Source organism: Cupressus sempervirens, chromosome 3 (genome assembly GCF_028749045.1).
Source record: "Cupressus sempervirens isolate cs-2001-9-10 chromosome 3, ASM2874904v1, whole genome shotgun sequence".
NCBI classification, from domain to species: Eukaryota; Viridiplantae; Streptophyta; class Pinopsida; order Cupressales; family Cupressaceae; genus Cupressus; species Cupressus sempervirens.
This window is the reverse complement of record NC_143120.1, coordinates 165614834-165626945: the sequence shown is the minus strand read 5'-3', so window position 1 is coordinate 165626945 and position 12112 is coordinate 165614834. Positions and strand designations below refer to the sequence as shown.

Below are 12112 nucleotides of genomic sequence, written 5' to 3'. Positions count from 1 at the left end.
AGTGACGACTTCCAAATGATGTCACTTGTATTTGTAGAAGTTCCTGTAAGGTGACAATCTTACAATAACTTGTATTATGAGATCAAACAAATTGAGTATATGGTGAATATCTTGCATCTCAACATTCTGGAAAGTTATTACTCATAGAGTGTTTGGTGAAAATTGTTGATATTCTAGGAGGCCAATCCTCTTGATATCAGATGTGATATCAAACCTTATTTTCAGTATTTGGTGAATATCATTAATATATTGGGAGGACAATACTCTTGATATCAGATGTGGTATCAAACCTTATTTTGAATATGTGGTGAATATCATTGATTAGCTGAGAGGCCAATACTCTTAATATCAGATGTGATATCAAACCTTATTGAGTATTCGGTATATATCATATGTTGATATTTTGGGAGACCATTACTCTTGATATCGAATACGATATCAAAATGATGGATATCTTCTAATCAAAGATATCCTTAATGTTGCTAACTTGATATTGCTTTGAGGTAATACCTAGCTAAGAGGGGGTGCAACATGTTTGGTAGCTTCTGTCAGATAAACACATATATGATTATATGAGATATAAATTTATGAGAGAAACTAATCTATGATTATACATATTATATTATTAATTATTTGATTAACAAATAAACATGTCCCATGAAGGGACATGTATATTCATGGCTTATACTCAATATAAATGTAAGTGACTGTTGCATTTGGAAAACACGTACAAAATTCACGGCAGTGCTTAGTACATTTGAAGCAATCCAGGATATTCAACAACAAATTAATGAGGATGAGGATGCTTCATATGCAGCGCTGGTTAGTGTTCCATTAGCTGGCTTGACTTTGACGAGTCTGATAGTTCAAATGATGCAAGACTGGTTGATGTTCCTCCTTTACTGCATTTTGGGACTTCGCATTTTGATTTTGTAGTTTGTACTTTTTTTATAATATGAACATTGAATAGCATACCATGTTACTCAATGTAATCATCTTTATGATGAGATACTCATACTTTTGATATCTATGACCATTATTATTTATATAATAGAAGTTCTTCCATTTTCTCATTCAAGTATTTAAAATTTGAATGTCTATTATTCAATGTTCAATGCAATGATCAAGTATTTAGCAGATCTAATTTATTATTTTAATGTTTTACATCTTTATGTCTTATATTGTTATACATCTTTTCATTACTAGCATTTTAAGTACCACACATATGGTAGAGTATATACACCCCCTCCAACACATCTGTAAGTAAGATCTCCCACTCCAAATCCATCATGTTAGGATGGAGGAAGCATCCCCTGACTGGTTCACTAAATATGCTCTGACTTGGGGGGGACCCAAACACCGAGTAACTTAAAGGTACTTGAGGATTCCCTTCTCTATCTATCCTAACCCGAAAGAGATGTGGAATTGGGGAGCAAGATTGACAAGAAAAACAGTATACGGAATAAGCACTATCTTTCTTTGGTCAGAAGGTATCTGGTGTGTCAAAAGATCCTCTCCTCTTACAATATCTACTATAACTCTGCTCCGTTGTTCAATCAATATCAGTCTTCAGAAACAACTAAGGGATTTTCCAGTGTCAAATAGTGAAGGCTATAATGAAAGACATGCAATATGATGCCTAGTGTACCATGAGTAAAAGAGTAGAGCGACTTAGCTTGAAGGACCTCGGACTGTAGGGTATTGCACTTGCTGCTACATGGATATGAGAAGCCCTCTAGGGTGCAGAACCGTGGATAATCTTAATTATAAACAACATTCAAAGAGCAGTGCCATGTAAAGGCAATTCGTGGAAAGGACTCCACCTGCGTGACCTCATTGCTGTCACCTTTCCTAATCAGGTCAATGGCTCTGAAGGTTTCAAGGCAATCTGGAAAGTTGGGATCAGATGAGACACCTGATATCTTGGCATAGCATTGTTTCCAGCACTAACAAGATTTTTGGAGAGAGATCAATTTGGTAGAATCTTAGGCATAAAGATAAGCCCTTGCCTCTACTACAAGGGGTGCTCAGTAAAAAACTGCACAGCAAAAGGAATAAGGAATATGAAAAAAAACTGGGCAACAAAAGGAATAAGTAATATGAAGGATATTATTGCAGAAGAAAAACATTTGGAATGGGAGGAGATTATCCACAAATATGATATCCTGTAAGGGCAAGGAAGGACATACTCTATACTAAGAAATGCATGCCAGACCCTCTGTTCCCAAACATTGTGACTTTGATGACACCAGATTTCTCTCTTTCCAATGGCCTGATGGTACACCTCTCCCATCCATGAAAGCTGAAAGCACTTATTCCCTTCTTGCAGACAATGATGATATTTTCTGCCACCTAAACTACTGGTGAGCTGCAAACTTTGAGCATTCTCAGTGGCATAAATGCATTGAGAACATCCGGGGTGGACAAGTTGAATCCAAGAAAAAATATTTTTTTGAGACTAATTATAAGCAGACTTCCACACAAGCTTCCTAATGGTGAGCTCAATTTGTGCACACTCTGTAGAACACCTACGACTCTGAAGCGTCTCTTCATTGAATGTTTGTTTGTCAGAGAAATTTTGAGGCTATTTAGTTATTCATTTAATGAGAATATCAAGATTCATAAGATTGTGTTTGGCAATATCCTGAGCCTTAAAAAGGAGCATAATGTTTTTCATCTATTTTCTTGATTGAAATTCTCTAGACACTGGATTATTTGGAAGTTAAGGAATGACAATGCATTTAATGGTAGGACTAGAACTCTTATTACTGAGTCTCTGAGGAGATTCATCTTTCATGATATTGACTTGCAGGTTTTAGCCACAATAATGCTTGCCAGGAAAAAGTTGGAGAACCTGCTGCAGTATGGAACAACCAGGTTGTTTAGGTGGAAGCTATTGCATGGTCGCACGTGGACATGAAGCTCTGAAGCCAGATCTCCATCTGAAACAGCCTTACATAACTTCACGGCTGAGTTAAGACAGCAGCAGGGTAGGGATGATGTGCAGAATAAGGTTTCAGAAATTGTGGTGCCATTCGCAGAGATACCACCGGCTGTGATTGTCCCAGTTACAAAATGGGTTCTTCATCCCTATACTCAGCAAATCCAGTATGATAGGATTCTAAGATTGATGAATGGACAATCCGGTTGGGTCACATGGAATGAACGAAGAGGCAACGATAGGAACAGATATGGAATCTTCTAATACTGTTGCAGCTAAAACAAATTATCAGAATTTCGTTTAAATGATACAGAAGCCACAGTTGAATAGGAACTCTTATCTCGGCATGGTGTACTGGACATATTGGTCAATCATAATTTCTATTTTGTATTAGGTAGGAGAAATTTTGAGCTCACGATGTAAGTGATGCTGATATATACCTCTCAATAAACAATCAAGTTTGTGCTATCTTTTGAACATCTTATATCTAAGTTTTTTTAGAAAAAGATCAAGATCTATCTGAAAACATTACATAACGAAAGATCTCAATATAGATCAAGAACAATTCCGATGCTGTAGCACTTACCCATTATATAACTGCAAAGTCAAGTGATCAACACAATGCTTTTAACTCTTCACTAATAAATCTTGGGTATTATTAGGTACTCATGCCTCTGCAGCCAAATATAAAACAGGCTCGGGAATCGAAAACAAGTGCCTAGACAATAACTTAGGCCTAAACCATTGTATTACACTCAAATTCACACCAGCAATTATAAAGCCCTACCGAGAACTAAATCTAGTTTAAGAATAAATTCAAAAAAGTACTCATACTCATATTTTCCTCTATAAACGAACAAGTTTAACAGCACATATCAAAAGAGAAAACTTAAACTTCGGTCGTGCAAGGAAACCCCATACTTTTCCCTTTTGATTCGTTCTCTTCAATTATTAAAAGATTTAAAATATTATGTTTAAGACTTGAAGGTCGCCAAATCAAAAATGTATTTGGCTCAGGGAACAGGTTTAAATTCCAACGACTATAGCAAAATATAACATTGAAATGAATCCCCTAATATTAGTAAGCACGGCATGTGACCAAATATCAGCTTACACGGCATCATATTTGCATGTCAGAAAAAAACATTGAAATTTATTATTATTGAGCGGCGTAAACTTGTTTCAAAGGAATTGAAAGAGTAGCAAAAGTCATACGCGTATAATTCATTTCCTACAGTTCTTAAAACGAACCATATAAGATATTAAACCAAAAAAAGAGAGACATGGACACATAACTGTAAATCAAGCAACTTACATATCCTACCCTGTTAAGACAGGGAAATCAAAAGCTTCTAAAAACCCAGATAGAAACAGCAAAACCTAAAACCAACCCAGTTCCAGAGCCGGCCTGAAATTCTCTAATCAGAATCCTTAAGCTTCTTAATCTGTTCGTTCATGCGTTCGATCTTAACAAGCATGGTTGTGACAGCGAACAGAAGCCAGTAAAGCAGGAGAGCGGAAGCAATGAGAACTGCATTTCTCTGGCTTTTCATGACTGACTTCTGATGACGCAGATGCTCGCTGGGGCTGCAAGCATGTCCTTCACAGGTAGGCCTCGTCTCATACTTCCAGTAGATGTCCATCAGCAGAAACAGGCAAAATGGCACCACCGACAACATGGGTTTTAATGCGTTGCGAGTCACAGCAATAAGGCCCTTTCTCAGACGACCCAGACCAGGCAATGTTAGTAGAAGAAGCATGATGGCCTCTGCTCCTGCTGCGTATCCAAGAACTACCCACTCCAATGCCATTTCCACCTATCAAAGATTTTCAAAACCCACTTCAAGATTTGAAATTTCGATTCAGATCTGAAATAACGGAGTCCCAAAAAGTGATCGAAACCGCCGACGATGTGCGAAAACGAAGTGAGAATGAGCTGATTTATGCAGACTAAAGTGATATTTCAAAACCCTCCAGACGAAGAAAAGAATCTATAATGAGTTTTTGTTGTTGGTAAAAATTTATACGCGATGAGTGTGTATAGAATAACTGCAGAAGGCTTCATGGAGAGTCGAAAGAACCTGCTACCTCATTTCGTACGGCAAGGCAGAACCTCTTTATGCACTTGACATATGGGACCAATTATATCTTTGCGCGTACGTATTCCTTCCTTAAATCTAATAATAACAATAATAATTAGAAAACTATGTGCCTAAATTTTAAGAGTTCACTTTTTGGGACCAAATATATATTTTTGGGATATTTTGTTGGCCATTCGTATTCCTTTCTTAAATCTAACAATAAGGAAACTATACCTTAATTACACTTGAAAAGTTTACTTTTTCATGTATCCTAATTGCATAATCTTAGCACATTTTGTAGGTTCAGTTTTACTATTAAATTAGTGAGAAAAAATTAATTAATTTTGTCTATTGGTGCAATCTTGTTGAGAAGAGATTTTTTAAATTTCTTATGCTTTTTTCACACACTAATAATGAATATAAGTTTGGGGAACATCTTGTAGTTTAGTGGTAAGTTCACAGTTTCTCTAATTTTGAAAATCTAACCTAAGTTCCAACACATATTCAATTAGAAGGAAAAAAATGTATATATATATATATATATATATATATATATATATATATATATATATATATATATATATATATATATATATATATATATAAGTTTGACCTGTCTAAATTTAATTTAATATTATAAGTAATATGTGTCCTAAAGATCATTTTGATGGAAACCTTCTGAAATTTTTTGCAAATTGATTGTTTTAATGGGATTGTCTTATTTTATTGCAGTGTTTTTTAGCAAGCCCTGAGAGAGAATAGGTGAAGCAACAGTTGAACAAGAGCAGAACAGCATTGAGGTATGGTGACTAGATTTTTTTTTTGTTTTGTCTAGTTCTCTTGGTTTCGCTATGGCATTGTTTTTGTTGTTTGAAGTGTTCATTGTGATTGGTTCACTAATAAAATAGTTTATGATGTATAGTTTGGATTGTTATGACTTTTTCTATTTATTTATTTATTTTTAAAATAGATTTTTGTTATATGTTATTTAGCTCCTTCGTTTGAGCAAAGGGAATGAAAAAGGCAAGCAAGCGCTTTCGTTTATCTATGGCATCTTCTATCGTGCATATTATTTATTTCAGTGTTTCTTTGTTAAGATGCATTGCAATTTGTGATTAGTTTAGTTGTTGATTTTCATTGGTATATTGTCAAAACTAGTTACTATTTCTTATTAGTTTTGAAATGTGGCTTTTTGTTATTTTGATGTGTGATATTTTTGCTTGAGTAAGAATATGATCATATGCACTTAAAATGTTGTTATAGTGCAAAGAAAACTTGAATTAATCGTTCTTAGAATGGCTAAAACCACATGGGTTTCAGATGTTCATTCAATTGCAAGGGTTGAGAAAGAGCTAAAGAAGGGTGGTGTTTAAGTATGGTGACTTGATCTTTTGTTTTGTCTATTGTTTTGTTTAGTTGTAGTGTTTTTTTTTTTTATTCGAAGTTGTTATTGTGATTGATTCATTGTCAAAATGGTGTGTTATTTTTGGTCTAGATTGTTATGACTAACTTCTATTTGTTTTAAAATTTTGTGACTTTTTGTTATTTGTTATTTAGCTTTGCGATTTAAGCAAGGGCTTTAGCTTGTTTGTGATGTCTTTTATTGTATAGACTATTTATTTTCATTCCTTCATTGTTAAAATGTGTTGTAATTTTTTTATCATTTAGCTTTTAACTAACATTAGTATATTGTTAAGATGAAATGGAATTTGTTGTTACTTTAGCTATGCGGGTTCTTTTTTGTAATATTTTTGTTTGAGTTAGACTATTATCATAAGGGATAAAAATATTGTTCCAATATGAATAAAATTTGAATTTACATTTTTAGGTTGTTACAACCACACAAGTTTTACATTTTTATTTAATTGCAAGGTTTTATTGAATTAGTTTTTTTAATTTTGTGGTCACTTATATTCCTTTGTAATTTTTTAAAAATTTATTGTAAAAAAATGTGGAAATTTTGTTAATATTTTTGTTTTCCTTAATTTCTAGATTTACCTATGTTGCAGTGTAGAACACAATATTGGTTGGTGTTATGTGTGGAAAATTAGACAAGTTTAGGTATGGTGTTAGTTTTGATGTTTGAAATGTTCATTGTGATTGGTTTGGTGTTAAAATAGTTTTGTGATGTTTGTCGTGGATTGTTAAAGTGAGCAAAAGTATATGAGTTTTGGAGCTATTCTCTATTTGTTTTTAAATTTTCTAGTTTTTTGTTGTTTGTCTTTGATTAAGTAAAACAAGTTTTTTATAGAGGTTCCTAAAACCCACCAGTTAGCTACAAAATACTACTAAAAGTTTAGGTCTAGCAACCAAGTGACAAAAAAGACAACAGGCCATACCCAGCCATCAAACGTAAGTTTTTTGTTATTTGTTATTTATCAATGTGTTTAGAACAAAAGTTAAGAAAGAGTGAAGAAAGGTTTGAGTAATAAGTTTGAGGTATTGTCGTTGTTTTTGTTTGTTTTAAATTTTTCACTTGTCTTGTCTGTGGCCTTTTTTATTTTACATATGGTCTAATTTCATTTGATTTGTTTTTTATTAAGTAAAACAATTTTTAAAGGGCCCCTAAAACTCTATACAAAGTAGCTAAGGATTTATACTATCAATGCCCACATAGAAAAATATAAAAACACAAGAAACAGGGCCAACCATAGGAAAAAAAAACCAACCACAAAAGGACAACAAGTAGGCATACAAGCAAGAGACACGAAACTAAAACATAGTCAAGACCAAGAAACATGACAAAACAATTATCCCATATTCTTGAGGAGCGGAGCACCACGGCCTACAACTCTAACCGTTCCATCTTCTCAGCAGTATTTTTGATTTGCTTTGTATCATTAGAAATAGCATGGTCATATTTCTTGTGTTGGCCCTTGTCCATCTTCCCAGGCCCATCATGACTATTCACATGAAACCCTCAATCATTAGGGACTTTAATGATGGCCTTATCTCCAACCAAGCTCTCCATCTTGCTAATAAGAATTTTAACATGCTTGTTGGATGCTTTGAAGATTTTGTAACTTTGATCAAAAATACCTTTCTGAGTTTTATCTATTCTTGCCACCATATTATCTAGCTCCAACACCTTCGCTTCAAGATTATAAAACGTAGCCATGTCAATTTAGGAGCCCATATTCAAGTTCTCCTTACTAACCATTTTCAAGTCCTTTTGAATACTCACCTGACCCTGTAGAGCCGCCATTCTATCATTGATGTTACTTATCTCATGATATAACAATTTGATGGATCTAAAATTGTGTAAAAGACTATTCCTAGCATTCTGAAGCACATCCATCTTAGTTTTCTTACAATAATCACTAAGAATCAATATAGAGGGTTCAATTAACTCTTTGAGATCAATTTCATCAAGCTCCTCACCACCAACCATCTGTTGGAAATATTCAAGATATAATGGGTTACTGAGAGGGGAGGGGTGAATCAGTAACCATAAAACTTTTGAGTTAATTCAAAATAGCTATAAACAACATTAACTCATCTAGCCTGTTGCATAAAAGAACTTATTAAACATTTAAACCATATATGCACGGAGATTTGGTGACCCAGAAACCTTCCAAAATAGAAAGTAAAACTGGGGTGGGGATGATACCCACAAAGCTTTGTTACTGCAGTATGAAGTTGGCCGGTTAAGGCTTACAATGATCACCTTTGGTGATCTGCCCTGTTAGGAGCACAGAGGATTGCTAGATCCACCTTGTTAGAGGATTTACAAACATACTATACAAGTATGCACTCTGTTAGGAGATTTGAATAAAGACGATTAAGTCTACCCTGTTAAAGGATTTACAAGAATGATTCACCTGTTAGGATGAACCAACAAATGAACTTACAACTTGAATTCTTTATTGTAGATCACCTTCTGTGATTGATGAAATCATTTCTGCTTCTTGTAGACCTTGCTGAGTATTCTTTTCTGCTGATTAATTCACACTATTATTATTCCAGATATCTTGTATGTCTTCTTGAATATCTATATCACTTGAATTTCTATAATATATTACATATATATACCATTTCAATAATTATTCATGCAAGGTCGGCCAAACACAAGTAAACAAAATATAACTGAGTCGGCCAAATAGTAAAATAAACTCGAGTTCTTCAGACAAACTTGATGACCTTCTGATATTTGGCATCCACTATGTTACTCGGCATTGTCATGCACTCGGTAGAGGTAGGTGCTCGGTTCATACTAGTCATACAATGTTGCCTGGAACTCGGTAACCATTGGTGACTTGGTAGATATAGTGTCACTCGGTAGAAACCAATTTCTTTGTTAACCTTCTGAGCTCGGTAATCACTGAGTGCTTCCTCACTCGGTTAATACTGAGTGCTTCCTTACTCGGTTAACACTAAGTGCATCTTTACTCAGTTAACATTAAGTGCATCTTCACTCGGTTAACATTAAGTGCATCTTCACTCAGTTAGAACTAAGTGCATCTTCACTCGGTTAGAACTAAGTGTCTCCATCACTTGGTCTGAACTGTATTACTCGATGTGAACTGTGAGATGAGTGTTGTCACTAATGGCAAATAACTTTATGCCAACAATCTCCCCCTTTGGCATTAGTGACAAAAACAATTATGTACAAAAATTGACATACAGTTCTGAATTTTCAAAATTGATCTTTGCAAGTCTTATTTCACATATCTTTTCTTACATGTATCTCCCCCATACAATATGCACATTATTTACAAATCATTACACATATCTCTTAGACTATCTCCCCCTTTTTGACAATAATGCCAAATTAAACAATATATATCTACACAGAGATTCCAAAATGAGAGATAAACTCAGAATGTACCTTGAGAATAAGAGCCAATGTCTTATCCCAATTTTTTTGCAAGAGTTTGCTGGTGGAGAGTGCTATTTGAACTTCTGCAGAAAGTTCAATCATATGATCTGCAATTGAGAAGTTTGTGTCATGAATCAATGTTTTGGAATGGGTAATATGCTTCTACATTGTGTCCATGACAGGAAGGATCATATTTTGGATGTCAATCAGAGTGCACCTGATCCTTGCTTCCTCTCTCAACAATTCTGCCTGTTTCTCTGACAAAAATCTTATTCTGAGATGATGGGATGAACTTGCACTGTGGTCAAGCTGCAACATTTGGGCACTGACCTTCATATCCTCATCAATTTTATTCAACTTTTCTTTGATTTCCTTAGTATACTCGGTAACATCACAAAGTTTGCCAAAAAGTGAAGTTACATTATTAAAGGAATGTTCAAAATTATTCAAAATTGTAGACAATTCTACCTATTTTAATGCAATATGCTGAGCAATGTGCTCAAGCACCTTATTGTCAAATTTCTTTTTTGCTTTTTCAATCAATTTTTCTTGGCCGGAGGTATCCTCATTGAATTTATTTACAGCCTCTTCTAACTGAATCAAAATGTGTTGAGTAGAATCTACTTCAACACCTATAGCCTCTGTTAGAATATTCTTAGCACTTTTAATAATACTATATTCCTGGTCTCTCTCATGCCTCAGTTGTTTTTGCCTTGCCTTCTGATCTAATAGTTGACTAACCATTCTCATTTCATCAACTGATGCATTATCCATATCTATCTTAGGAATGACAATGTCCTTATCCAAGTCTATTTCCTCATCCACTGCCTTGCTGGAAATCATGTATCTTTTTGCTTTTCCTGCAGTGTCTTCACCTTTTCCCTTTGAGACTGAAACAATAGTTGATGAGGCTGGATTGGCTGACAAAATTGGAAAAGGACTAACTAAAGGAAGACTGAGAGAAGTGCTAATAGTATCAAAATTTGATGTTCCTCCCAAGATTGATGTACAAGTTGGAATGGGAGAACTAACAAATGCAAAAATTGGAGCAGATGAAATTGTCAAAATTGAAGTACAAATGGGTATATTTACTGTACACTCTGCAATAGAAGTTGATATGCTTGATGAACTTACTATTGTAGCTGATGATGACTCGGTCAATGAAGATGGTTGTAGCTCGGTTAATGAAGTGGTAAACACTTGCATAGATGGTACCCGGAGCTGAGAGGAAACAGGTGAAGATTGAGCAATTGATGAGGCTGTTGTGTGCATAATCTCACCAGTAGAAGCTATCTCCACAGTTGATGTAGCTGCTTTCGGTGGAGAGTGAGGAAGAGATGCAATGACTTGGGCTGCAATTTTTACAGGATCATCTTCCTCCTTAGCTTGTTTAGCTTCTTCTTCCTCCATTTCATCTTCCTTGTCTTCTTCCTCAATATTTGTCATCGTTGAATGTAGATCCCCTGGAATATCTTCAATATCATCATCATCACTGCTGCCATTGTCCTTGATTTCAACAATATTCTCACTGGATTAATGTAGATGATAGATATGTTTCCACATGTTTGTTGCATCATTTACAACATGCTCAATGTCTTTGATTAGTATCAAACAGGTGTGGAATCTAATCATCATATTTCCTTCATGATCTTTCAGTGATTTCTTTACTTCTGCATCAGTGAGACTCGACAGGAGATTTTTCAGGGTTTTCTCAAAGATATCCTTGACAGTTTTGATTGCAATTTCCCATCTTGGCTGCAATCTCTCCAATAGTTCTTTAGGGATCTGAGAGGCAATCTCTTCAGGAGAGTATTTCCATCTTCCCATTTTATTCAATACTAGTTCCTCAATCTGCATTTTCTCCTGTTCTGTTCTTGTTTCAAACTTTAATGCTTTGAAGTTTGTGAAGCTGGTACCTTCTTCTAATTGCTTCAACCTTGTCTCAAATGTAAGTGGAGGCTTGACAAGTACAGGTTCCTCCTTCCCTTGTCTTGTTCTCCTGGAGAAGACTGTAGTGGTTTGCCTTTTAGGTTTGGTGATAATCACCTTACCTTTCTTTCGTTAAGGCTCCTCTGCTTTTTCTAACTCAGTTTCCTCTTCTTCTTCATCATCTTCTCCTTTCCCTTCTGTAATCATCAGAGGACCAAGTTCCTGTTTTTAACTTGGCAATCTTCCTCTTTCCTTTGCTAATGACCTGAGGAATTTTGATTTGAAGCTCAATTCTGGCCTTGGCTTTATCATAAGTTCCAAAGACAAGTTGCTTTGGGTCTA

General features: G+C 35.0%; 1 protein-coding gene across 1 annotated transcript; it reads right to left on the bottom strand.

The window, feature by feature from the left end:
- Positions 1-4066: 4066 nt before the first annotated feature.
- On the bottom strand, positions 4067-5127 carry LOC149565286 (uncharacterized). The gene has a single exon (XM_089818826.1). It carries the CDS (start codon positions 4750-4752, stop codon positions 4360-4362), a length of 393 nt encoding a protein of 130 aa, XP_089674952.1. The 5' UTR covers positions 4753-5127; the 3' UTR covers positions 4067-4359.
- Positions 5128-12112: the final 6985 nt, after the last annotated feature.